The following is a 26,479-nucleotide window of genomic DNA, read 5'->3' as shown; positions in this document are numbered from 1 at the left end:
GTATCCATAAAACCAAACATTAATATTAGCAATAAGATTAGGTTTGGATTTTTATTATGTTAAGAACAAATTAAAGGCTTCCAACTGTGACCTGTAATGAATTGGGGGTGTTTTCAATCAGCTTCTTTCTTTTGTGCACATTTATAATACTGTATCCTGTTGTTTCAGGAGCACTGAAAAGGAATAAGTGACTTATACAACCACTGTATCAATTTTATTGTAAATGAATTTTCACGACAATATTTCAGCCTTGTCGCTCTGAAGTTGAGCATCCAGACATTAATAACTGGCTTCGATTGACAGTGAAAATGAGTACAGGGATTTAACCTATGTAGAGATGCTGTACTGGGATGCATTAGCGGCTGGATTTATGCATATATTTCAGGGGAGATTAGACCTCTGTGAATGACAATTTCTTTATGATTATAGGTTCTCAGAGGAAGAATTAAAGGGACAGCCTCACTCTGAAATTTAGTTAGTTTCAAATATGAGTTAAATGTTTTCCGGAATATCAACTGTGCCTGAACTTTCTTGCTACTTTTTTTGGGTTTACCATGTCATTTTCCTATTTCTTAAAATGTGCTTCTTTCCTCCATTACTGGGTGAAACACCCACATGACTAAGAAGGGAAACTGACTAACCCGACCTGTATAGGGAAGAGAATGAAAACTGAGCAAAACAACACAGAATGCTATCAAGTGCATAAAGTAAACAAAATGGGAAGTAGACGGTGGTGCCAGTTCTGCTCTCCAATGTAGTGGATGAGAGTGGCGGCTGATGGGAGCCAGGTGTGGTTCCCTGATTATAGGCTGCCTGGCTCCAGTGGAAGTTAGAGCAGGAATGGAGCTCAGCCGTGCCCACAGTCTCCTCATGTAAGCTGTAGGTGAGGGGATGTCTGGTGTAGAAGGCAGCTACATTACCTCTGCCAGCACTTTGCATAAGGAGAGCAAAGTGCCTTTAGCAGACCAGAGTATCCAACTCAATATTTTTTTCTAATCTCTGTCAGAAGCTGCTTTGATGTTGCTTCTAATTACAGTAGGTTAAAAAAATGTTGAGAGAATTGTGCCTTCCACATATACGTGTGTATTTATTTTTGGTTCCTTCTGTTGCTAGCTCTGGGCAGATCTGCAGAGTTACTTGGGCTGGACTCAACACAACTGACTGAAGCATTGACACAGAGATCAATGATACTCAGGGGAGAAGAAATCTTAACACCTCTCAGTGTACAACAGGTAAAGACATACCACTTCGGATATATTTTAACAAAACAATTGGGCCAGACTTTCAGCTGATGTAAATCCAGCACAGAGTTCCATTGAGGTCAACGACTACAATGAACCAACAGCTTGAAGCATGTATAAGGGCGTGTCTGCACGGGGGTACTCAGGAAAACTAATCCGAATTAACAAATTTAGAATTGACGTCGTCTTTGTTCTGTGTCCATTAAGGAGTTTAATTCACTTTAAATAATCCACTTTTAATTCACACCTTTGGTTCATTTGGATTAATTTTCCTCAATGTCCCAATGTAGACGAGTCCTAAGAAGCTGACATCAGAATTTTAGTCAGATAACTTGTTGGGGAGGTTCAAGTAACCAATACATTACAGGATTTTCTAATATGGTTTTAAAACAAGTTGTTATGATTTATGAGTCACATAATGCCAGAGATGTGCATAGCATTTTATAACACAGATAAAGACCAAATCCCTGCCTGTTTAGGGGCCCAATCCTGCATGGGATCCACTTAGCCCTGTGCCTTTTGTAGAGTCCAATTGACTTTAATGAGTCTCTGCACAAGTGCAGGAATCCAGGCTAGCAGATCCCAGTGCAGAATTAAGGCCTAAATTAAGACGAGAACAAGAGTAGATGACCTCATGGGATGGGGAAGAAGAGGTGGACAATACACAAAGACAATTTGGTTGTCCAGTCATTTAGGAAGCTAATGCATGCCGCTTCTTTGTTACATTTAAAAAAAATTTTTAATTCATAAAATACAGAAATATAATTTATAAACCTCCTTGAAGAAGGGGTTGTGAGACTAGGCTGAGAGGAGGGAGAGTGGAATTGTAGCTCCCATGGTCATGAAGGGCCTTCCTGTCCTAGAGAGCAGCAGGAAAGAAAGCATGGCAGAGGCAGGGTGGAAAAGCGGTACAAAAGGTGTGGGGGCATTCAGATTAGCAGTTTGGGCCGAACAAACAGGATTAAAGGAGCATAAAAGGAGGCAGCACCTGAGAGGTAATCATGAGAAATGTTGTTGAGAGCCTTGAAGGTAAGACTACCTAATTATTTATTTAGGGGCATGTTCTGCTGATATTCTTACTCACATTGGGTAGTACCTTACTCTGCAAGTAGCTCCATTAATTTCAGTGAGGCTTCTCTTGCGGTATAGAGCTATTCAGTGTGGGATAAGAATCTGGCCCTTAGATTTTTAGAAATCTCTATGGATGTCCATCTAGTAATTATAAGAACATGAGAGCTGCCATGCTGATCTACATCAATGGTCTATCCAGCCCAGTATCCTGTCTCCGAGAGTGGCCAGTACCAAAGTTCAGGGCTGTGTACAGAGAGGGCAGTTGGAATGATCCACCCCGTCTTCCTCTTCGGGTTTTTGGCAATCAGAGGTTTAGCCTCAACCTGTACATGGGGTTGCATTCCTGACCATCTTGGCTAATAGCCATTGATGGACCTATCCTCCATGAACTTATCTAGTTCTTTTTTTGAGTGCAGTTATACTTTTGACCTTCACAACATCCCATGGCAATGAGTTCCACAATTCATTATGCATTGTGTGAAAAAGTACTTCCTCTTGTTTGTATTCAGCTTGCTGCCTATTAATTTCATTGGATAACCACTGGTTTTTGAATTGTGGGAAATGGTAAATAGCACTGTTCACTTTTTCCAAACCATTCATGATTTTACAGACCTCTGTAGGTGGAGCAGGAAGGGCTTCCTTTGGTTAAAGTTGCTCGCCACTTCTCACTGTAGGATCCTGTTTTTAGTTGCCTATAACTTTGTCAGACTTGAACCATTTGGGCTAAAATTTCCCAAGCCAGATAGATGCCTACTTCAGGCTCAGTTTTGGAAAGTTTCAGCAAAATATGCTTCAGCCACTTCTGAGAATGAGATTAGGGAAAAGCATACTGTACATTCATATATATGTTTATGTACAAAGGAGCTGAATTTAGGTAGCACAGACACCCTTAATTGTGGTATTTCCTAATTTTTGAGTGTTTGACTTTGAAACCTTAACTTCTTTTTAAATGCAGTATAAATACTGAATTATAATAACTCACAGTGGAGCTTTCAATCATTAGTGCTTAATTGTAATCAATGTAATGTATACAGACCTGATGGGAATATGAAACTGCATGTCTTGTACTTTGTCATTGCACTGGGAAAAGGACACTGGCAAAATGTGGTTTCTAATTAAATTACTATGCTGTGTATTACCTCTCCAATGCAGGCAGTAGATAGCAGAGATTCTGTGGCTATGGCACTTTACTCCCAGTGTTTTGCATGGGTTATTAAAAAAATCAACAGCAGAATCAGAGGCAAAGAAGATTTCAAGTCCATCGGAATTCTTGATATATTTGGATTTGAAAACTTTGAGGTATGTTCCAAAAAAATTGCTGGGAATTGATTCTTTAATTTTTATGTATGCCATTGTTCCATAATTCCATTTAACTTCTCTAGAACTGGATTATCAAATGCTTTAGGACTTAAAACAAAGCAGTTTATCATTTACAAAACAAATGGCGTTGGAAGTTTTTACCTTTGAATGTCTGTGCTTTTTCAGGTTAATCGTTTTGAGCAGTTCAATATTAACTATGCAAATGAAAAGCTTCAGGAATATTTCAACAAGCACATTTTTTCCTTGGAGCAACTGGAATATAGCAGGTAAGAATTACAGTTGGAGTTTGAAAGGTGCCTAGGGGAGAGAAATAACCAAATCCTTGACATTCAATAGGATTTGGGTGCCTAACTCCCATAAGCACATTTTAAAAATCCTGGCCTATAGCTGCATATTATTATTATTATTATTTACATTGATTTTACCCTAACTTGCATGATAGGCATAGCAAACCGCGTCTCCTCCCAACACATTTGTAATTATGAATAAAATGTCCTCTCTTTTCTTACACTAGAGAAGGACTAGTTTGGAAAGATATTGACTGGACAGACAACGGAGAGTGCCTGGACCTTATTGAAAAGGTAATATGTTATTTGATATTGTGGTATGCTTGGACAAATTACTGTGTTCTCATCACTTGTGTGAACAGGAATTTTAAAGCAGCATGTGGTCAAAAGGCATCCTATCTTTTATTTGTTTAAATGTTGATCTTTTAATACAGTGGTTTTCAAACTTTAGTATATTGTGGATCACTTTCATAGGATCAGTATACTTTCATGGACATATACCCTTCCCAATCCTGATTTCCTCACTTTGCCTATAATTTACAGAGCATGGTTGCATACAAGAATGTATTATGAGATCATTAAAGAGATAGCTTGGAGAGAGATTCACATTAGTGTGATGCTTTGGGACTTCAACCAAGATCAGGATGCGGTTGCACTAGGCACTGTAGAAATGTAGATAAAGAGAGAGTTCCTGCCTGAACTCTTTACAACCTAAATAGACAAGACAGACAAATGGCTGGGGGGAAGAGATGAAACATACAAGCAGAATGATCTATAGGATGGTTGACAAAGGTCAGATTAGTTCCCCAATTTTTAAATTGCTTTGTTGGGCGGAGTTTTGTTGGGATGGGGGTTATATATTCTATCTCTGCTCTTAAATTCCTTCTCCTGAATGTTAAACTTTGCATTTCAATGTATCTAGTCTTCTCTTATTGCCCATTTCCCCCCCACTGCCATAGTGTCTCCAGGTCGCTTTTGCAATTTATTTCTATCCTCCAGTGTTTTTATTAGTTGCCCCTCCCCCAGTTTTCTTCCATCCATAAAATTGATTGTGGTTGAATGTACACCAAAGAAACACAAAACATGGAAAGTCATGAAACAGCTGCACAGAGTGTTGATATGTGTGAGTGCATGTGGTTTTCGTTGCGGTGGAGGAGAGGTGAAATCTATTTAAGTTCTCTCCTTGGAACCAGTAACACAGGAGTTCCTGTCCCTGTTCAACAACGACTCCGTTTGGGGCATAGGACAAGTTATTTAACCTCAGTGTCCCTTTCAGTAGAACTATAATATCTGCCCACTTCCCAGGGCTGTTGTGAGAATTAATCAATACTGTAAAGCACTTATAAAAGATTAGATGTGGTGGTGGTTAGTAAAATTTGAATTTAGTTGGTTAAAAAAGATTCTGGAAACTCTAAAAGACACCTATATCGTTACAAAGTTATCAGTAACTGACTTGAAGAATGACACATGCTTCAACACTGTGACAGAAGCAGCTCTGTGGACCACTTGGAAGTGTTCCTCAAACCTCAGGTTGAGAGTACTTGGGCAAATAACCACATTGCAGTTTCTAGCTATTCAGAATATAGCTCGAGCTGGACTATTGACTCACCCAAAGCAAATTTTAAAGAAAAAGAGGATAAATCCCCTTCATTTGAACCAGGACTTTGGGCTAAAAAAGTGCTCACATTTTCAATAACTGCTTTTTCCTCCATTGTTTTGCTTTTACTTGCTTTATGTTCCCAGAGGAATCCTTTTTCTCTAACAGCGTTACAGTTTCCTGTAAGAGTTTTTAAATGATATATTGGTTCGCTTATGCCTCTCTTGACAGCATCTTCAAGATGATTTTCACTAGTGGAAAGATCAGTATAAACACTCGATGGGCTAATTCATCTTTGTTCTCTTTATTTTTACTGATCTAGAAACTTGGCCTGCTAGCACTAATCAATGAAGAGAGTCATTTTCCTCAAGCGACTGACTGCACCTTGTTGGAGAAGTTACACTCTCAACACGCCGTATGTGATACTCTAATTTATTTAGTGTGCTATTTGTAAGATCCTTTGTTTCTCCAGAGGTTTGTGATTCATATGCATGGATGCATAATCTTACAATACATATTAGGCCCAATTCTATTCCCAGTGAAGTCAGTGGCCAAGTCATTTGCTTCAGTGGGAGCAGGAGGGAGCTTGTTATCTGAAAATACACAATGTGGATATAGATACTTCCATATGCATAGATAGGTATATGGAAAGGTAGTGAAATAGGCCAGATTCTAATCTCAGCTACACCAATGTAAATCCAGAGTAACTCTATTCACTTCTCTGGAGTTACTCCAGATTTACATTGAATTAATAAACTGGGATTTGGCCTGATGTCCATATTCAGATGATCATTACCTTGATTGTACAAGAGCCCCTTTAATATAGAGACAAGGTGGGTGAGATAATATCTTTTATTGGACCAACTTCTGTTGGCGAGAGAGACGAGCTTTCGAGCTACAAGCTTTCGAGCTACACAGAGCTCCTCTTCATGTCTTGGAAAGGTGTATCTACAACATCCCCTTTAATACAGTCATATTGCTGTTTTCACAATTATCTAACCTGACAACAGCCAGTTCAGGCAAGCCCTTCTTGCCCACTGTGTCTTGTCCACTTGTGATCACTTTGCCAGATGGCTTAGGGTTAGTCTAATGCCTTTTAATGTACTATAAATCTCCTGTTACTGTGTTTGAAGCAGCTCCAGACTAACAAATCCTATTACCAATATAGAAATGGTTGTTTGCTTTTGGAGCACTGATCTTTTAGGGTGTTCACTGGAAGACAGTGGTTTGGACAAATTCAGGTTGAAGACAACTTGGCCGTTTATCTAGCTTCCAATTGTTTTCTCCACTAAAATGTTTTTATTCTTCCTTAAATTAGAACAATTCCTTTTATGTGAAACCAAGAGTAGCTGTTCACAACTTTGGAGTGAAACACTACGCTGGGGAGGTAATTTTCTTTTCTTCATTTGGTAAAATGCTTCCAAATAGTGTTTCAGAATCACAGCCATTCACAAATTAACTGAAGCATTCTGTTCCCTCAGTGCACTTTATGGTACTGCCTTTGTGAGAGGTACTTAACGATTGCGCTTTTTATATGAGCCTGTTCTGCTTTTTACTAGGTCCAGTATGACGTCAGGGGAATCTTAGAGAAAAACAGAGATACTTTCAGAGATGATCTCCTAAACTTGTTACGTGAAAGCAGGTATGTTAGTGCATTTGTATCTTGGTATGATTCTGGGAGGTGCCACATGCTCGGATTTCAGTGGGAGTTGAGAGCAGTACCTGCAACGTAGGATTGGACCTTTACTGAGGAGAAGTGAGCAACAAACAAGTGGCCGAGGAGATTGGCACTTAATAAACTTCTCTTGTGTACAGTTCTAAATATAATACTACTTCTCTCTCACATTGGGCCAGATTCTGATACCCTCACCCAGGTGGCAGAGTACCTTATTCCTAGTGATTGCAGTGCGTCTGTTAGAGGAGTAAGGTACTACTCAGTGTGAGTAAATGTATTAGAATCTGGCCCATGATACTTCATATTTTCAAGGTGCTTTACCAAATGTATGTGTGATTTTTTTTTTTTTTTTTTTTTTTTTTTTTTTTTAGTGCCTCTCATAAGGCTTGATTCTGCATTCCTTGCACTTCCCTGACCCTTACTTTACTTGGAGTTTGGGTGCACAAGGAATTGACAATCAGGCCTGTAAGCTCTCTGGGGCAGCGACCATCTTTTTGTTCATTGTTTGTACAGTGCCTAGCTCTGTGGGGTCCTGGTCCGTGATGAGGGCTCCTAGGAGCTACAGTAGCACAAATAATAATAACAGTAATGTAGTAAATGACTTATAGGGAGATTTTCAGGGATTTAAGTGCATACATCCTGTTGAAAGTCAGTGGGACTTGTGCTGCTCCTAAATCCCTTAGGTGTTTTTAAAAAATTTCCTTTTAATAAATCCCTAATTATATGTACTGTTTTCATGTTATGCCTGAGGCCATATTTCTCTCAGTTGAAATATGCAGATAAATGCAATAGGGGAGTTAAAGCTATAGGGCCTGATTCTCTTCTCACTTACCCTCATATCAATCAGGAACAATTCCATTCAAGTCAGCGATTATGTTGCTGTCAAAGTGGTGTGAGGGGCCTCCTTTAGTCCTCTGTAATGTACATACAACACCCACAGCTAAGTGCTGAAGCTTAAGTTCCCACACACAGTTATTTGCACCCTTGTGAAAAGCAAACAGGAAATGTTATTTCTTGGTCTTCACTCCAGCATAGCATCCATTAAGGTCAATTGGTTGAGTAACAATCAAGTAAAAAGTGATCAAATCTGGCCATTCATTTCCAAGAGGAGGTGTTGAGAATGTAGTGTATGGCATTTGGACTATTTTTTCTTGGTCTCATTGCACAAATGATACATCTGAAAGGTCTGCGGTTAATTGTTGTTGAGGATAAGAGGAGAGTCAATAGGAGTTATTTTTCTTTAAGGAACAACGCTTGCTCTGGATTGTACAATGGTAAATTTTGTGGTGTCTTGGGATATTTTGTAAAGATTTTTCCTTCCTGTTTCAGACTTGATTTTATCTATGATCTGTTTGAACACGTTTCAAGTCGGAACAACCAAGACACACTTAAATGTGGAAGCAAACACCGGAAACCCACTGTCAGCTTACAGTTCAAGGTTGGTTAATATGTCCTCTCCTCTACTGTCAGCAACTGACAAATGATCATCAGTAGTCAACAAAGACTCAGAATGGCTGGGCTGGGGGTATATGTCCCCTGGAGATTTTAAAATGCTGAAAATCTTCAGTACCAAAATGTTGCCTCCTCCCATATGAAACTTCAGTCACTAATCATGTAATCAGCAATGTTAGCCACAGGAAGAAGCTGACCTGCACAGCACCTCCATCTTCAAAGAACTGTTGCTTCTCATTCATTGTTGTCCTTGTTTTAACCACATTGGCCTCTCCATGGGCTAGACCCGGCATACTTCATAGGTTTTTGTCTTGCTCTTACTCCCCATCTTGCTCAGTTTCGAATTCTATCATTGGTTCCTTCACAGTGTCACTACTCTTAGGCCTGGTCTACACTAGGAAATTAGGTTGGTATAATTACATTGCTCAGGGGTATGAAAAATCCACCACCCTGAGCGACGCAGTTGGGTGGTGGATTTTTCATACCCCTGAGCAATGTAATTATACCAACCTTTAGTCTGATGTAACCCCCAGTGTAGACGGTGCTAGGTCAGCAGGATAATTCTCCCATCAACCTAACTGCCACCTCTTAGGGAGGTGGGTTGCCTGTGGTGATAGGAGAACCCTCCCTTCAATGTAAGTAGTGTCTTCGCTGAAGTGCTGTAGCATTTTAAGTGTAGACAGGCCCTAAGTGCCTCTCCGTCTGTCACTTTTATTTTAAATTGGCTGTGCTAATGTATAATCCTGTAAAACCGGGGGAGTCTGTGCCTGAACAGAGTGGGTGCAAAAGGCTTCCAGTACGAATGGATAGCATTTTTCACAGGTGTAAAGGACTAGCAAAGGGCTAAGGCAGTGGAGACTCAGACTATGTCTACATTATGCATCTTACAGTGACACAGCTGTACTGCTATAGCTGTGCTGCTGTAAGGTCTCCTGTGTAGCCACACCCCTGACGGCATAACTAAACCACCCCAACGAGTGGCGTTAGCTGTGTCGGCAGGAGAGCCTCTCCTCCTGACACAGTGCTGTCCACACCCGCTCTTTTGTTGGTGAAACTTACGTTGGTCAGAGGGGTGGTTTTTTCCACACCCCTGACTGACAAAAGTGCTAGTGCAGACAAAGCCTAAGGCTCCCTGTGATTGCTTCTGTCCTCTGCGGACTTAGCAGCAGGCCTTCAGTGGGCGTAAATCACCATAGCTCCATTGAAGTCAGTGGAGCTGTTTTGACTTAAACCAACCAGAGATCTGGTCCATAGTGGCTCCAGCATTGTGACTTAGGAGGTGCTTACAGCCGTACATATGAAATGATCCCTAAATCAGCTGTGAAATTGGCCTGAGACACTGAAACGAGGTCTGCACACTAGGAAAAATAAGCACCAAATACCTAATAAAAATGCTTTCAATCCGTGTGTTGAATAGGGATGCAGGGCAACATTTTAATTATCTGCCTTCTTGGACAAGGAGAAGCAGGTGAATGATTGTCAGACACATGGGATGGGTTTAAATGGCAGGCTGTAACATTATTAATTATATCTTGGGGAGGGGCACAACATTACCAGCCCCCAGCTGTCATGTACCAGCCATTTAATTGGTTCTGCAGTGCACGTTACAGGGCTCCCTGGTCTCAATTCAGTTGCAAAACCTCTCCTCCCTTCCTCCCCTTAAGGGGATGGAGTGACAGAAGCCACAATGCTGGGTGGGGAAAAACTCAGTCCACAAAAACTTCAAGCTCCTTCCCCCTTATAAGCACACAGACCACTTGCACAATCCTGGCTCTCATTTACCTCTGGGAGCTGGCAGTTTAGTCTTTACTTGCACTGGACATCAGCTGCCAGTTGTGAAGAGTCGGTAGTTTAACAGCAATATAGGAACCTCCAATCCTTGTTTCTAATCCAACTGTGCCTCCAGAAGGCTACAAGGAAGGTGAAAAAACTCACAGGACTACTTGCCAATATGGTGGTTTGGGACAAAATTCCTTCCTGGCCTCTTAAAGCAGACCATCGGTAAGATCCACAGCATCATTAGTGGCAAAGCTGCTAATCTTCCATGGGACAGCTAACTGGAGGTAAACCCTGGCTTAATTTACGTAGGCAAGGACCCGAAGGAGGGTGCACAGCAGCCAAACAGCTGGTCCCATTTCCCTTTGCCCAACCAATGGCCAAGCAGAGAACTGAAGGGGAGGGTTGGGGGAGTGGAGGGGACAGCCCCCCACCTTCCCCTCTCTGCCATACATGTGTTTTGGATTCTCTCATTTGCTGCTGTCCAGTCAAAGTACCTCTCCTGCTACTCAGGGTTTATAACTCAGCCATTAAAAATTCCCTTGGGCTGAAACTCAGCATAAAAATTTTCATCTGAAAGTGATTATTTTAAAGAAAGATGGGTCCAAATTCTGCTCTGAGTTACATTAGTATAAATTCAGACTATCTCCTTTGCATTGGAGTAATTCCACCTTTATACTAGTACAAACGAGAGCAGAATCCAGCCCATTGCTAGTGGAATCATTAAGAAGAAAATCTTGCTCTGATGCCTTTTTGCTGTGCTGGACGGAACAGCCTAGGGAACATATGGTGAGATGCACACTGCTATTCCTTTGAAAAGGAGCATTGCATCCCCTTGGTTGGTGCATGCTGCATACACAAGTGAGGCTGGAGAAATGGCTCTGACCCTTGAGTAGCACACAGCACCCCCTTGTGGTTGTGGTGCACCTTTGGCTGCAGAAGCTCATTCTCCTCACCCTCCTTGGTAGCTCTCCAGATCACCGAGGGCTTGATTCACTGCTGCCTTTGCAGTCATTTGCACCTGGGCAAAGCAAGCGTGAGATGTTACTGCATAGGAGTAGCAGTGTTTTGCACTCACTTTGCCTGGGGTAAATGACTACAGAAGGTGTAAGGCAAGGGAAAAACAGGCCCCTTCTTTCTCTTTGTCTCCTCTCCCCCAAGGGTCCTGAACAACACACGATTTGTTCAAAAGTTTAAAATGTAAAGGAATAAAACTGGTGACGATTCATTATGACAACTTGGTTATTGATTTGTAATGACCCTGATTCAGAGTAGTCTCTAGATCCGATCTCATGAGGTGTGGTGAGCATCCTCCTATCCCACTGACTTGGGTGGCAGTGGGAGTCCAGGATGTTAGCAGCTCATGAAATCAGTCCAGAGCTGTGTATGAAAATGGAATATATCATCATCCTACCTTTGTTCAGGCTCACTTGCCTTCCCTGTTACATTTACAAAGTGATTACACAGGTTAAACATGGATAAAGCTTACATTTTTTTCAAGAGGTAAATATTTATTTTACTGCTAGAAGCTGGAGCCTTTTCTATGTAATATTTGCTGCTTGGTTCTTTTGCCCTCTTTGTTCTGCAGCAAACAATGGTTAACCAGACACACTGGAAATAATGGTCAAGTTTCAAATCACTTCAGCATTTGCTTTCTTTGCCCCCACTGTAATAGATTTACAAAAACATCTCAATATTGCCTCGAATAGAATGGGGGAACATTAAATTGAAAGTTCAGTGAAGGGGGGAATTTTTCATGTAAATAATACATGTCAGAAGAGGGATGATGACTTCATTGGCGACCTTTATTTCCAGTTAGATGAGGTAATAATACATTAGATAATCTATGTTATATTGTGTATTTTATAATTCAGAATTCTGTTAGCGCTGAGGAGAAAATAGTGTGTGTGTATAATTACACAATATATATGTAATCTGTTTTTTTTTTTAAGTGAGTATTGTAAACTTGATGTTTTCTTGCTAAGGATATTATAGGAATTTTATTTAATGGAGAAACGTGCCTCTGATGCACTGTATGTTAAGTAAAATACATATGAATGTCTTTGTTACAGATATACTCTCAACGTGAATTTTGTTCATTGATTTTTTAAAAAAAAAAATCTAGTTTCTGAAAGAGTGTTTTTTAAACACAATTTTAATGTTACTTTTTAAAGAACTTTTGAAATACTAGAGTTAGGTTTTTCTGTGCCCTTGTTGATTTAGTATCTTTCTTATAAGTGTCTTCTCATCAAGAGAGAAACTGATTGCCATATAGGAGAAAGAGTGAAACCGACTATACACAAAATGCTGTCAAATGCACAGAATAGAAAAAATGGGGGAAAATGGAAGGAGGGGAGATTATTTTTGCTAACTTCTTTCAGTAACAATGTTATCTTATGTCTGGATCGTGCATTGTGATTTGCATGGGCACAGCAATGCATACATGTAGATCACGATGCAGGACAAAATTCTTAAGTGTTACTTGTAACTACAACAGGTTCAGTATTTTGAGACAGAATGAGATTTTCAAGTTGATGGTGTATCTTTATAAAAAGAGCTTTCTTCTTGCTGATTAGTAACTCTTGTCAGTACTTTTAATCAAAAGGGAAAACAATAGAGCAGTGTGTCACCTCACCTGTGACCTGTATCCCCATTAGCATGACTGACTCTATCATGGAAACGCTTGTACTATTGTAATTTCTAGTCTACATCACTAGGTGTTGCTATAGGGACTGCCTGCAATGCTTAGTTTTGAGAGAGCTAAACTGTAGGACTTAAGAAAAAGCCATTTATAAAGTACTGTCTTCTTTTCTACCTTTGTTTTAGGACTCACTGCATTCCTTAATGGCAACATTAAGTTCCTCTAATCCTTTCTTCGTTCGATGTATCAAGCCAAATACGCAGAAGGTAAGATTTAAAACTCTATTTGTCTGAGTTGCTTTTCCAAGTACGTAGGGCCCAATGCTCCATATCGTGTATGGTCATTTTCACCTATGCAAATCAGAATAGTAGCATTTTGGACTCACTTTCACAGGTACAATTGACTCCAAAAAAAGGTGGCAGGTTCTGGAGAAGTCTCCAGACTTCTGCAGCTCTTGTGTCTGGGTTTTTTCGTAGCAAGCTATTTCACATGCACTGACCGCAACTAGAATAATCATTACCACAGTGAAATCTGTTTTAAGTGACTACCCAAAGATCTGACAAAAATCACTTACCTCACCGTGTTGGTCTTCTAATAAAGGTGGAGCAGAATTGTACTTAATACATTTGGGGATTTTATAATAACAGTCTCTTATAGCAGGAAATTGCCAAATAAAAATGGTCACTTGTACAGGTTTCACTGTGCTATTGCTTTTCTGCTTATTACAATTTAATTTTTAAAAATACTGTTTATTTCCTTTAATGACTTGCAATCCAGTAATTTGGGGGGTTTGCTTTACTCTATTTTCTTTATCATCTGCCACTTAACCTTTCAGTTTCTGTATAAAATACCAGGTGAAGTCATGTTTGTTCTTATGTTGTAGTTCTGAGACACTTGAGTACTTAAAACGGAAAAAAAATGTTGCGAAGAGATTAATATTCACTATACCAAGTTGCCAGGCAAGCATGGGAATGTGGGACCCTCTAGCATAGGGTTACCATTCGTCCGGATTCCCCCGGACATGTCCGGATTTTTTAACTAAAAATAGCGTCCGGGGGGAATTTGTTAATGTCCGGACTTCCCTCTCTCCCCCTTCCCCCCCCCCCCCCCCCATGCAGAGCACTCGCGGCTAACAGGGCAGCCGGATGGTGCTACTTACATGGGGCTCCGACAGCGAGAGAGAGTCCCTCCTCCACTTCCCCCCCCCCCCCCCCCGCAGCATAGCTCACTCCCTCCCTGCATTCGCCTCCGGCAGGCTGGAGCTCCTCCCCCGCTGCTGGCCAGCGTGCCGGGAGAACGGCTCAGACTCAGCAAGCTCCCAGAGAGCCCTTAGGTGAACCAAAGGGCAACGACAAGGGAGCCAGGGGGCAGGAGAAGGGGCAGGGAGGTTTTGGATGGGGCAGTCAAGAGATGGGGGGGGTTCAGGAGTTCGGGGGGGAGCTTTCTGGGGGGGAGTGTGGATAAGGTTTTGGGCAGTCAGGGTACAGGTAGGGGGTAGGGTCCTGGGGGGGAATTTGGGGGGGGTCTTAGGAGGGGGCAGTTAGGGGACAAGGAACAGGGAGTCTTAGGTAGGGGGTGGGGTTCTGGAGGGCAGTTAGGAGCAGGGGTCCCAGGAGGGGGCAGTCAGGGGACAAGGAGTGGGGGGTGGGTGTTTGGGAGTTTTGGGGGGGCTGTCAGGTGGCAGAGGTGGGGAGAGGGATCGGAGCAGTCAGGGGACAGGGAGCAGAGGGGTTTAGATGGGTCGGGAGTTCTGGGGGGGCTGTCAGGGGGTGGGGAGTGGTTGGATGGGGTGTGGGAGTCCCAGGGCTCTGTCTGGGGGTGTGGATAAGGGTTGGGGCAATCAGGGCACAGGTAGGGGGTAGGGTCCTAGGTGGCCAGTTAGGATTGGGGAGAGGGTCTCAGGAGGGGGCAGTCAGGGGACAAGGAGCAGGGAGGCTTAGGTAGGGGGTGAAGTCTTGGGGGGGCAGTTAGGGGCAGGGGTCCCAGGAGGGGGCAGTCAGGGGACAAAGAGCGAGGGGGGAGGGTTGGGGGTTCTGAGGGGGGCGGGAAGTGGGTGGGGCAGGGGCGGGGCTAGGGCAGGACAGGGGTGGGGCTCCTCCCGTCCTCTTTTTTGCTTGCTGAAATATGGTAACCCTACTCTAGCAAATCAAAAAGTTTGAGATCTAGGAGTCATTTAGTCTAATGATGGTACCCTGATCCTAAAATGTCAAAGTAGTCCTTTTTATTTGCCCATCATGGTGTGATGTCTAATGTTGAAATTGCACCAAGCAAAGACATTAACAAATGTTAAGCTTTCGCAGTATAGTCTGCAAACAGTAGCTAGAAATACACTATTTTGTGACACAAGCCCGGTGTCTGATTTATCAGGACCGTAAAACATCAAGGAAGTTGGCTAGATTCCACTAAAGATTTTATGGCTGTCTATCCCCAGAGCATTAAAATGTGTTAGCTGCTAGCTGTCCTTCAAGTTTTATTTATAAGGGGAAAACTTTAACCTAGGCTGTGGGGTTTCAAATGATGTGTCTGTGATGCCACTTTTGCAATATCTGGGCATTGTGAGGAAATGGCCTGATGCTGGCTTTGAGTGCATCTCGAAAGCAATTGTTCTCAGCCTTGGGGCTTCTAGGGTGCTAAGGCCAAAATCTGCTCATAAAAATCCCTCAGCTTGGTACGTAACCAGTGGCTAGGACCAGTGATGGCCTACTTAGTCAAGTCACAGCACTGCTCAGGGAGGGATTCATGCACCTGAGAAGACTATTCTCCCTCTTGCTGCAAGGACCCACAGAGCCCTGATCAAGCCCCCCTTCTTCTGCCATTTGGGAATAATAGGGGCCCTTTTGTATCTTCTTGCAACCAGGAGCCCTGAGCAAGCCCCACCCAACAGCAGCAAAAGTGCAAGTACCACAGATGGATGATGCAAGGATCAGTCTCATTGCATTATGTTGCTTGCATCACTTGTGCATGATCCTTGCATTTTGCCAGCATGGCTCTTTCAACTCTTAATGCTGTTGCCACCAGGGAAGAGAGCACAAACACTCTTGCCTCCAGCTCCCGCTGGGGAGCCAGAGAGTTCTCAGCAGCCTCCTTTCTTGCCTCTTGCTACCACTGTCTGGGAACAACAGGGTCCTGTGTAGCCTTCCCTCCTCAGAAGGTAAGAGGGGAAGAGAGTGGGAATAAGGAGAGTAGGAGCTCACTGAGTACCACCTCCAAGTCATTAGTTTTTCCTCCCATCCTGAATCTTCTTAAAGGCCCCACCCAGTACTCTGAACCCCCCAGTACCTCCCATCCAGCACCCCATTACGTCCCACCCGGTCCTCTCCACCCAGCATTCTTACCCTAGCCTGCCCAAGTTTAGTAAAATATGCTGCCATCCTAATCTTTGCATACATTTAATTAAAAATCCTCTCAAAATTAGCAGCTGCGAAGGAGACTGGGCCATGGCTATAAAGAATCCTGGAACCGAGGCTGCAGCAAGAGTCCATGGCTAGTTGTGGGATAACGTGTGGGAACAGATTGGGAACTCCTTTCCTAGATAGTCCCTTTCAATGTGTTAATAAACTGTCAGCAAAATCTTGTTCACAAAGAATTTATTCCCTAGTTTTCTTCTTGCCTTGCTGTGACTGTAAATTTAAGTTAAATAAATGTCAGATGACTTTGTCAAACAATAAGCCCTATTTGAAGAACTAGATTGATGGCTTAATTACTAAGAAAGGAGTCAAAAATGTTCTAACCAGCAGCGCCAATTCATACAAGATTTCATGGAAAAGAGGAGGGGCAGGCAAGCAAAAATTTCTGACAATGGCAATTTCCATTCAGTTTAAGGTTCAAAAATCAATGTTGGAAAATTTCTGTTTTTAAATTTAACCCATTGTGCACTGGCTTTTCCTCCTGCGTCTCAATAAAACCACTTCTATTTATTCATCTTTTTATTTCTGTACTATTATTTTTGTGAATGAGAGTAAAATTGTATAGGTTGAATTTAAGGTACTTTTTTTAGAAAAGGAAGGTGATTAATGTGTCACTAGAAAGCAGGGCTTTTATTATTTGTAGTTCCTGAGATTGCAAACCTCAAAATGATATGAGGAGTTGTTCTGGTCTTATTTTCCCTCAGACCTACTTTGGATTTAGTGGGGCAAACATCAATGGAGATTAGCAACATTGGGCCTGTGACTTTTATTGGTTGTACATCAGTGTAACTGCAGTGAAGTCACTGGAGTTGGTCCTCATTTAAACTGTTGTAAGATCAGTATCAGGCCCACTTAACCAGATTTAACCCTGGTGTAACTCAGTTGAATTTTTTTTTAAATAGGAACTTTCCAAAGACAACCACTCCCTGAACACTGCTTGTAACCTATTGTTTGACTTCTTCAGGTTCGGGTCTTTTGTAATTGGTACTGTCAGGTGATTTTCCTTTGCCAAAAAAAAAAAAAAAAAGTATTGCATGATTTATATTGGCTGAGAAAGGTGTGTCAGTTTGTGTAACTCCAAGACAGCTTGGCTAAAAGAAAGTTTAGCCTTGTGCTTGCATTACTAGGGAATTGATGACATGTATGTGAGTCAGACTGCAGGCTCTGATAGGTAGACTTGACTGCATGAGCTATTTAGATTAGCTGCTAACACAGAGAAACAAGGGTTGGAAGAACAAGAACTTAGTGACTGTCCAAGTCCTTGTCGTGTATTGTTTCTGCTCCTACTTTTTACTCTAGGTAAGCAAATAAAGAAGTAACAGGGATCTGGAATGCTAGAATTTCACCCTTTAAATGATGGCACTTAGCATATGTGGCATTTGTAAAGTAATGAATGATATAAAAGGAGGCATAGCTACTTTTGCTGCCTTTTGAAACAATACTGCATTATGGAAAGAGGCACAGGAGAGAATCAGAGAGGCGATGATAAAAAAGGAAAGAAACCTTCCTAAACCACTTGTTGCCCTTTTAATTTAGTACACACAAGTTGCATCCATTAGTAAGAAAGTCTGTAATATTTCCAGAGGGCAATAGATGTAGGAGCTTCAGTATAGGAAACACATATTTGGACTCCTTAGTAAAGGAGATAAGACAGATGGAAGATAAAAATTCAAAATCTGAAAAGCAGAAAATTACAATGGCAATACTCCACATTCTGTGCTATACATCAAAGGTTGTTAATAGTGGACAAGAGATTTGATAATCTGTAACAATTACTGAAGTTGTAATTGATTAAGAAGTTGATTTTTATCAAATGTTACAGAAGCAGGCAAGAACAATCCACCAAATGCAGCAAACCACTCATCATTTACGTAGCAGAGCAGAATCTGCCCTCATTAGAGCTACTCCCTAAAGGGAGCACACAGAGTGCATAGCCTTTTGTCCTAAGGCATTTCAGCAAACAAGCCGTAGATGGAAGAATAAGAGTCCTGTTCATCTTTCTTGGGAGACCCCTAAACAATCAGTGCATCTGTTTTCACATTTTTCACTCTGAGTTCTGCTCTAGGCAGAGCATGGAAACTGCTCTATGCTGTGTGATTAAGTAATACTTTCTGCTAATGAAGGGTCCTTCTCCCTCATTCTTGACCTCAATGCAACTTTGAGCACTGTGCATCCTTCCATCCTGCTGAACTTTATCCACGATGACTCAGGTGTCTCTCAGTTCCTCCTGTCATAATTCCACTTCTAACTTATCAAACTGCTCATGCAGTGTATCTGATGGTGATTTCTCCTCTGTACCAAGACCCTTGCTCTAAAGAGTCCCAAAGTTTCATTCTTCCTCTCTTTTCCATGTTGCTCTCTTTCATCTTTGTACCTTGAAGCTCATCAACCACCATCTCAATTGATAATGTTCACAGTTGTACATATTTTCCAATGCGATGCCATTAGCATGACTTCTTCCTGTTAACTCTCTCTGTCTGTCTTCAGACTGATCCATGGAAATTTAGGTTATTGACTTTCTGTGCTGAATGTCTCAAAGACTGAAGTTTGTCTCTTGGGCAGGAGGAGCACCCTCAAACTCAGGTCCATCTTCTCAGTGTCCTTTCCTAATTCAGACTTTCTACTTGTCTTTACTGTTTGTAACACTGGCATAATTCTTAACCCAAAGCTTTCCTGCTCCTTTCCAGTCCCCTATGTCTGCAAATCTGTCTAGCCTGACCTCTGAAACATTGCCCACATATGTCATTGTCTCAGCTTCCCCTCTGCTGGAATCCTCATCCATTCCTTCATCTCTTCTTACCTTGACTATTGTAACTGTCTTCTCTATGGCTTCACCAAGTCACAGCTCTTCAGACTGCTGCATGTGCAGAATGGTGCTGCCTGTCTTCTCACATGTAGAAAGAAGCATGGTCACATCACCTTCATCCTCAAAAAAACCCATTAGTTACCTCAGGATCTTGTTCTAAATCACCCAGCTTGGGTGAAATCCCCATGGGCACAATGAACTAGATTACAAGCTGTGGCATATTAATTTTTAAACTGGGTTTCAAACTGACCTCTAATACTGCACCCTAATTACCTGTTTGCTTTAGTAGCCAGGTTTGATTAGGCTTCTGAACAGCTACAACTGCTGCCACAAATAATTGAGCCTACTACTGTGTGCATTTATTTGGGTGCAATATTGCACCTGCAATACCTGAGGATGTTTGGGAAAATGCACATTTAAATGTCCAAATAGAAGTGCAGCTCAAAAATCCAGTCCCAATGGGCAACAAAAGAAGATTTATCTGTCTCTGTGTGAATCTAAAGGAATAGGATTCTGTGGCAGACTTGGAGCAGCTATGTAATAAACTAAGAATACTGATATGTAATAATTCTGTGACTACAGTATGTGACCTAGTCAGTGAAGAGAGGTTACTGTATAGTTATATTGCATTATTAGACTACCCTGAGTGAATTTATTGATCTAGCTTAATAGGGGAACTGTTGGAGAAACAAGCAGGATGGCAACAAAATGACTCCCAGAAAAAAAAAAAAACCTCCAACATGCACTTGAAAGTCAGTGGGGAAAACTATTAGCTTAGAAGATCCTACATCCTGTGTCCAGCAAAGTTGCAAACCTTGGTTTGTCAGTACTGGGAGTTAACAGATCAGAGACTATAAACAGTTAAAAAGTGATGGGTTCTCAGAGCAGGGGGATGATTCAAAAGACTGAGCATCTTTTAAAGACACTCTCCCTAAAGGACACAGGAGTGAACTGGTTTGTGAATTAAAGGGGATAGATTATGCCACCCATCGCTTTAAAAGGTCTCAGGATGGAGGTGTTATAGGAAGCTTAGACCTACCAGGATCCCCATGTAGAAGATGGACAGACACCTGGTAAGCTAGTCATGTGTATAGTCCATTTTAATGTTTTAAAATCTTTTTCTCTCTGGTGCATTTGTTCTCAGTAAATAATAATGTGCTTTAACAATGCTGTTTGGTTACTGTTTGGTCACTCCTCCTGGAGGAACGTAACACAGGCACTGAATATGTTAGGCATGCTGAGGTAATCACAATTAATACCAGGGGACTACAGGCCAAGGCCATGTCTGAGAGTGGGAGAACTGTGTGATTCCACCCTGAGAGAGGTGACAGCCTAAGACCTGAGAGGGGGGCACTTGAAGAAGACCAGGAGGGGTCAGAGACACAGTTTGGCTGGGAACTGTGACAGGCTCATTATTCATCCTGTTGTTCTCCTTCCTGTTTAAATTAAACCAAGAATATCATGAGGATAGGAAAACAAAACCAGTTTGGCCACTGAATGGACTTATGTTCTGGTAAGGGGAACCAAACCTGAATGTAGCCTCATGGCCCACATATATTGTATAGCTGCTCCAAAACATACTCATCTCTTCATGAGAGTGTGTTATCTGGATGGATCTTCACTTTACCCTGTAGACCTCTGAAGTCCTCCAAGAGACCCAGATGTTGTGATGATATTGTTGCTCATAACAGATACCAAACACCTGGACAGCTCTGTCCTTACGCTAGAAGAACCGCAGTAAGTGCTGGTCTGGGTAAAATGTCACAATAGCTGGGTAAGCTCACTTCCTTGAAGGATAAGTCAACAGTTTCCTTAAAAATACAGCCTTTGCACCCAGCCGTATATCCTTTGGCACAAACACATCAGCCACTTATTGAGCTATTTATTCTTTCTAAATCACCCACTTATTCATAAGGCTTTATTGTTCTTAGGAAAGCCACCTTTAGGCGTGGCATCCTGTCCAACTGATATGCTGCTGAATTCAGCTACCTTCATTTTCAGACCTTGAATTTTGCAGAATTTTATTGTTTCAAAATCAATTCCCGTGAAGTGTGTCCAGCTGTACCTTTTCCTGACACACTGCTCGAGTAACGGGGCTGGGCACTGAAGAACTCCTTTGGGGAGAGGAGGCAAGGGACCCTTCTTAGTTGTGGAGCAGCAACAGTGCAGTTCTGAAGCTACTGTTGCAGTCCATATTGTGTAGGACCAGATGATGTATCCAGTGGCATGTGTGCTGCACACGTGGTGCCCATCCCCTACGTAGTCTCCCAACAAGCTTGCTCCCTCCTTGTGCAGCCACAATAGTTCTGCTGCCAAGGGTTTGTCCTTCAGTCCATACCTCTGAATATAGCTGCCTTGAGATGTTGAAGTAATTCAGCCTTCTCTCCAGAACATGCCAGAAGTCAGTCTCCCAGACAAACATGCTCCATCCTTGCAATTGTTAAGGTTTTATTGATTTTTGTAGAGGACTGGTTGGGGTTTATTTTAGCTCGTTGTTGAGGAGTGCAAGGGTTCATTTTGGGCATATCATTTGAAGCAACTCTAATCCAAAGAGTTCAGCAGAAATGAAGTATTAAATCTAAGGGCACAAAAAAAAATAGTAGTACTGTAAATTTAAACCAAGTTCCAGTCATTTCAGGCACTAAATCTTGTCTGTTTTACAGCGTATACATGCACAACCTGCCAAGTCACCAAATTACCTTGCGTAGCGAAAGTCAGTCCAAAATTGATAGGAATCATTTTCAAATACCAAAATCTGTTCTGGAATTGCCATAGGGAAAAAATATATTTCAAGTGGGGCATGGAAGGAGGGACCTCATACAGCACGATATCCAGATTATACAACCACATACAAGAGCTTTGTGGGATGATAAGCCGCATAACATGTGGTTTATCAATTGCAGTTTATTGTGTGGATAATTCATCTTTTTTGAACCAATGTTCACTAAGATGGATTGCCTTATTAGTAGCAAAGAGCTTTATTGTTGTGTACTATTTGAAAATGCCCTGTAGCCATTGGAATATATTTTGATATTTGGTTATTACATCTTCTGATAATTTTATCACTGTCCTTTGTGTGTGAAATGCACTTGGGCAATCACACATGCAGATCATGTGTGTGGAATGTTTGCCTTTATAAACATCAAGCCATGTTTTTTTTCTTCTTCTTTTTTTCTTTGTGTGCTATATCAGTTATGTATGCATTTTCTTGCAGGTGTATGGATCAAAAAATTGTACTTTTGAAAAGCTATTCTCCAACCTATTCCCCCCGCCCCCAACGTAGATCTCTAGATAGAAATTCAAATCCTGTTTACCATGTCGTCATGGTAACGGCACCAAGAAGATATGCATGGCCCATGATAAATAGCTATAGTTAATGCTCCAGAAACACAACGGGAGAGCGGAATATGTATTCTAGCAAAAACTTTTAAAGCTTCTAAGTCCCTGGCTATACTATGTCCCTGTTGCATTTTACAGTTTTTCTCTAAAGGTCTAGGAATTCATTGGCTTTGAAACATATTTACATTCTTGATATTCATAAGGTGAGATTAGCCCTCATATACTGTTGGTCAGGGAGTATCTGCAGTGATTACTGTTGAGCCAACCCTTGCTAGGCGTGACTTCCTGTTGAGTAGCAGCAGGAATGAATTAAACAAGCTCAGCCAAAGATATCACATGAATGACTTGAAATACCAGCGAGCTGAAGAAAGCCCTGTTTTGTGTGTGTCAGTGGTCAGTGTGTGCGTGCGTAGCTGCAACAACTAAAGATGCAGCCTTTCACAATGGACAAAAACTGAAGGGGGGGAAAAGCCTCAAAGGTAGGGGGGTTTGTTTCAGCTGAGGTTTTAAAAAGTTTTCATTTTGTGTGCTGGAGCCTTAGTGGACTTGTAGAGGGAGAACACGTAGGTGACTGGAGTTTGCTGTTGCAGACTATATTGGAAATGTTTCTAGCCTTGCCATTTCTTTTAAAGAGGGTAAGTGCTGACTCAGCTTATAAATAACTAATCTAATCATTTGTTAATGCCAAGGAAGCCATATATCCACACAGACTACTTTGGCAAGGGTGTTCCCTTTATAACTGAAAGGGCTGATTGGTAAAAACAGAAAAAGAAGCAGAAAATAAATGAGCACATCATTTTAAATTGAGCTGTGTATGTGTAAAAGGGTAAAGTGGGTGGTGCTGCATTGATGCTTTGTGTTTTGTACGGAAATATCCTTTCTCCTATCAAGCCAGTTCATTAAATAGTTATAGCTAAAAGCAGATATGCACCTCATTAAGCGTCAGCAGTTTTGGAACAAATTGTTCTGGTTGTACATTAGAATATAAAGCACGTCTGTATTTTTGCTTTGATTGCATTATGGCCCACAAGAAAGCCAGAGGGTGAAATGGAAAGTATGAAAGTAGAATGAGTTGTCTGCTGCATGAGTCTGTTTTATACAAGCACCCACAAGTCTAAATGAATTTTGCAGTCGTACTGGAGAAACCCGATGGGGCACATTTGTTGAAATGATGATTCTTTCTTCACTGGAGCAGAGGCAAAGTAGTTTGCATGAAAGAGAATGTGGAGTAGTAACAAAGAGGTGATATTCTAACGCCTCTACATTTGACCCTGCCTTTTTAGTGGAGTTTATTTTTAACTTTTAACAGGTGTAAAAGTGGTGCTGCTTTGTGGGCCAGATTCTACTGAGTGCTGAGCGCCCTCACTCTGGCTACAGAAGGAGATGAGGGAGCTCAGCATCTGGCAGGATCAGGCCCTTTAGATAGGAAAGCAAGAAGTAATTTCATTCAGCCTGAAGAAAAAGGAGAAAACGATAATACATTTTTCTAAACTGATTTTAAAGTATATGGGCTTGATCTTGCACCATTGAACTCAGTAGGTGTTTTACTGTGGTCTTCAATAGGAGCAAGCTTAAATTCCCATTACAAATCTGGTGTGATGAACTGCCTATGAAGCTGGGAAGCGGGAGACATCTAACTTGTAATCCTTGTTCTACCACTGACATTCCATATGGTCTGGGCAAGGAGCTGCGCCTGTTTTCCCCCATCTGTAAACAGTGATAGTTATACTTGCTTATCTGCCTCACTGAGGTGTCATGAAAATTTGTCAATGCTTGAACAGTGTTTTGATAATATAAAATGCTAAGTGGTGTATTGTTAGGTAGAGCATCATATATGTTTAGAACATTTCTTTTGCTAGAAATGGTTAGTAACATATGACTAGATATTTTGGGGTTTTATATATATATAAAATAGTTTTTCATTTTGCATTTGCTTTGTCATAAATTTATAGTTAAGAGCCTTGCACCTGGCCACCTTGCAACAAGTAAAGCAAAATAAATAATTATAACAATGGTAATTTAGATTTTTTTTCCTGTACAGCTAGGTCACACAGCATTTATCTAATAATTACAATATTGCCAAGCCTAAGTGCTTAAAAATCATGAGTCAGGCCCCCAACAACATGTGTTTGGTGTAAAAATCAGGAGGATTTTTTTTTTTTTCAAGCAAAAAAATCTATTTTGGTTTCTGTCTGTATCTGTCTTTTCATTTTTGAGACTTTATGGAGCACTTCGGTAACATTTTAAAGTTTTTTCTCCTTAACCATGAGGCTAAAAACTTACATTTCCTTCTCCTTTTCATACTGGAAGCCGAGTTTCTCTCATAATCACAGGATTCCATAAGCAAGCTAGGACCTTAAGAAGCACACCAATTACTGTAATAAAATCACAAGGGTTGGCAACACTTCAGTTATTTTACATTCACCTAATAATGTAGTCTAACTCAAGAATATCTTTGGGAATACTACTTGGTATCTCTGGGAGTGTCTTAAAGCATGTTTTGTTACTTTTATACTGTCTGTTTCCATTTCTCTAAAATTTCTGCAGAGTGATTTACAAGCCTAAAAAGCATGAAAATTTCCTCCAACACTATGCTACTTTAAAGATTGAATATTTGAGATACAATGGGCCAGATTATATCAAACAGAATTTACTAGGTGTAAATCCCCAGTTTTTCTCTTGAAGTCAGTAGAGTTGTACCTATGTGACTGAACAGAATCTGACAGAATACTTTTTGCCCAAAATATGTTTGAGTTCATCTATGCTAAGGTATCTCTTTCAGCTTTATATATCAGTTCAGCAGATTTTGGAAGTACTGACTGGATAAGGAAGTAATAATGCAGAACTCTTTAGGGTCACATGGCTATGTCAGCCACCTGAATTTTGTTATCCAGTCCAATGTGTAATAAATGTTTTATTCTTGTCTTTGGTGCTGTGAAGTTACTTGTTGCATGCAAGCCAAGAGAAACTTCTCCCTATGGGAATGACTCAGGGCACCAAGAAATTCCTATATGTTTATTATACCCATGGATTGTCAAATACACCTTTGCGTATTATATCCCACTGTGCTTCACTTGGTTAGCCCATAGGGCAAGTTTACCCTAAATTACACCCAGCATCATGTTATCTATTCCTCATTTCTATGTACTATTATCAGTGATCTCTCAGATAACACCCACAAAAACTATATATTTGTAGTGTAATCACATGAATAAACAATGGATTGCTAATGGCATTTTTGAGAGTGCACTCTGGAGAGCAAACTGTTTTACATTTAAGAAGCAAGGAGCAAATAATCACTTTTTAATACATTTGACTGTCATTTGGAAATCTCAGTGCCTACAACTTTCTGTAGTAAAATAGAGAGATAATGTACAGATTGAAAGAACTCCTTTGCTTTCAGAGAGCCACTGATAATTGCCAAATCCTGTGTGGTGTCAGCTTTCTCAGATGAATGGCTGCCCCAGATTCAGTTTGAAAGGATAGAATACCAATGCAAAATGTGCCGGCCACATCATTTGTGCTTATTTCAGCTAAAAGAAATACTGCCCAGGCTCAAAACTACAGTATCATAAATTTTAAGCAGTCTTTCAAAGGAAGAAACAGTGGCTTTGTTAAAAGTGCTAAAGTAGATATGTCAAAAACTCTACATAGCTAATTCCAGACCATAATTCCCGTTAGCAAACAGAAATATGCTCTTGTAGAAAGCAGAATTTGCTTGAAACTTCTAATTCTGACTCAACTAAGGGCTAAATTTTATCACAGGGAAACCTATTAAGGGGGGTGGCACATACTTGCACCACCCAAGGAATTTCCCCCGGGAAAGAATCGTAATTCAGGAAGTGAAAATTACCTCCTTTCTTCTAG

The 26,479-nt window shown here is 41.1% G+C and overlaps 1 protein-coding gene across 2 annotated transcripts in view; it reads left to right on the top strand.

Annotated features, from left to right (window-relative positions):
* The window catches only part of MYO10 (myosin X), a 248,865-nt gene that overhangs the window by 160,874 nt on the left and 61,512 nt on the right, over positions 1-26,479 (top strand). For both annotated transcript variants that reach the window (XM_005290206.5, XM_042845779.2), the window contains 9 exons: positions 1,114-1,232; positions 3,465-3,611; positions 3,798-3,898; positions 4,147-4,213; positions 5,839-5,931; positions 6,835-6,903; positions 7,076-7,158; positions 8,521-8,629; positions 13,246-13,326. In XM_005290206.5, coding sequence (XP_005290263.1) covers positions 1,114-1,232; positions 3,465-3,611; positions 3,798-3,898; positions 4,147-4,213; positions 5,839-5,931; positions 6,835-6,903; positions 7,076-7,158; positions 8,521-8,629; positions 13,246-13,326 — 869 coding nt within the window. The remainder of the gene's footprint in view (positions 1-1,113; positions 1,233-3,464; positions 3,612-3,797; positions 3,899-4,146; positions 4,214-5,838; positions 5,932-6,834; positions 6,904-7,075; positions 7,159-8,520; positions 8,630-13,245; positions 13,327-26,479) is intronic.

This window comes from Chrysemys picta, chromosome 2 (genome assembly GCF_011386835.1).
Source record: "Chrysemys picta bellii isolate R12L10 chromosome 2, ASM1138683v2, whole genome shotgun sequence".
Classification (NCBI taxonomy): Eukaryota; Metazoa; Chordata; order Testudines; family Emydidae; genus Chrysemys; species Chrysemys picta.
The sequence above is the reverse complement of the archived record's forward strand: the minus strand, read 5'-3'. Positions and strand labels throughout refer to the sequence as shown.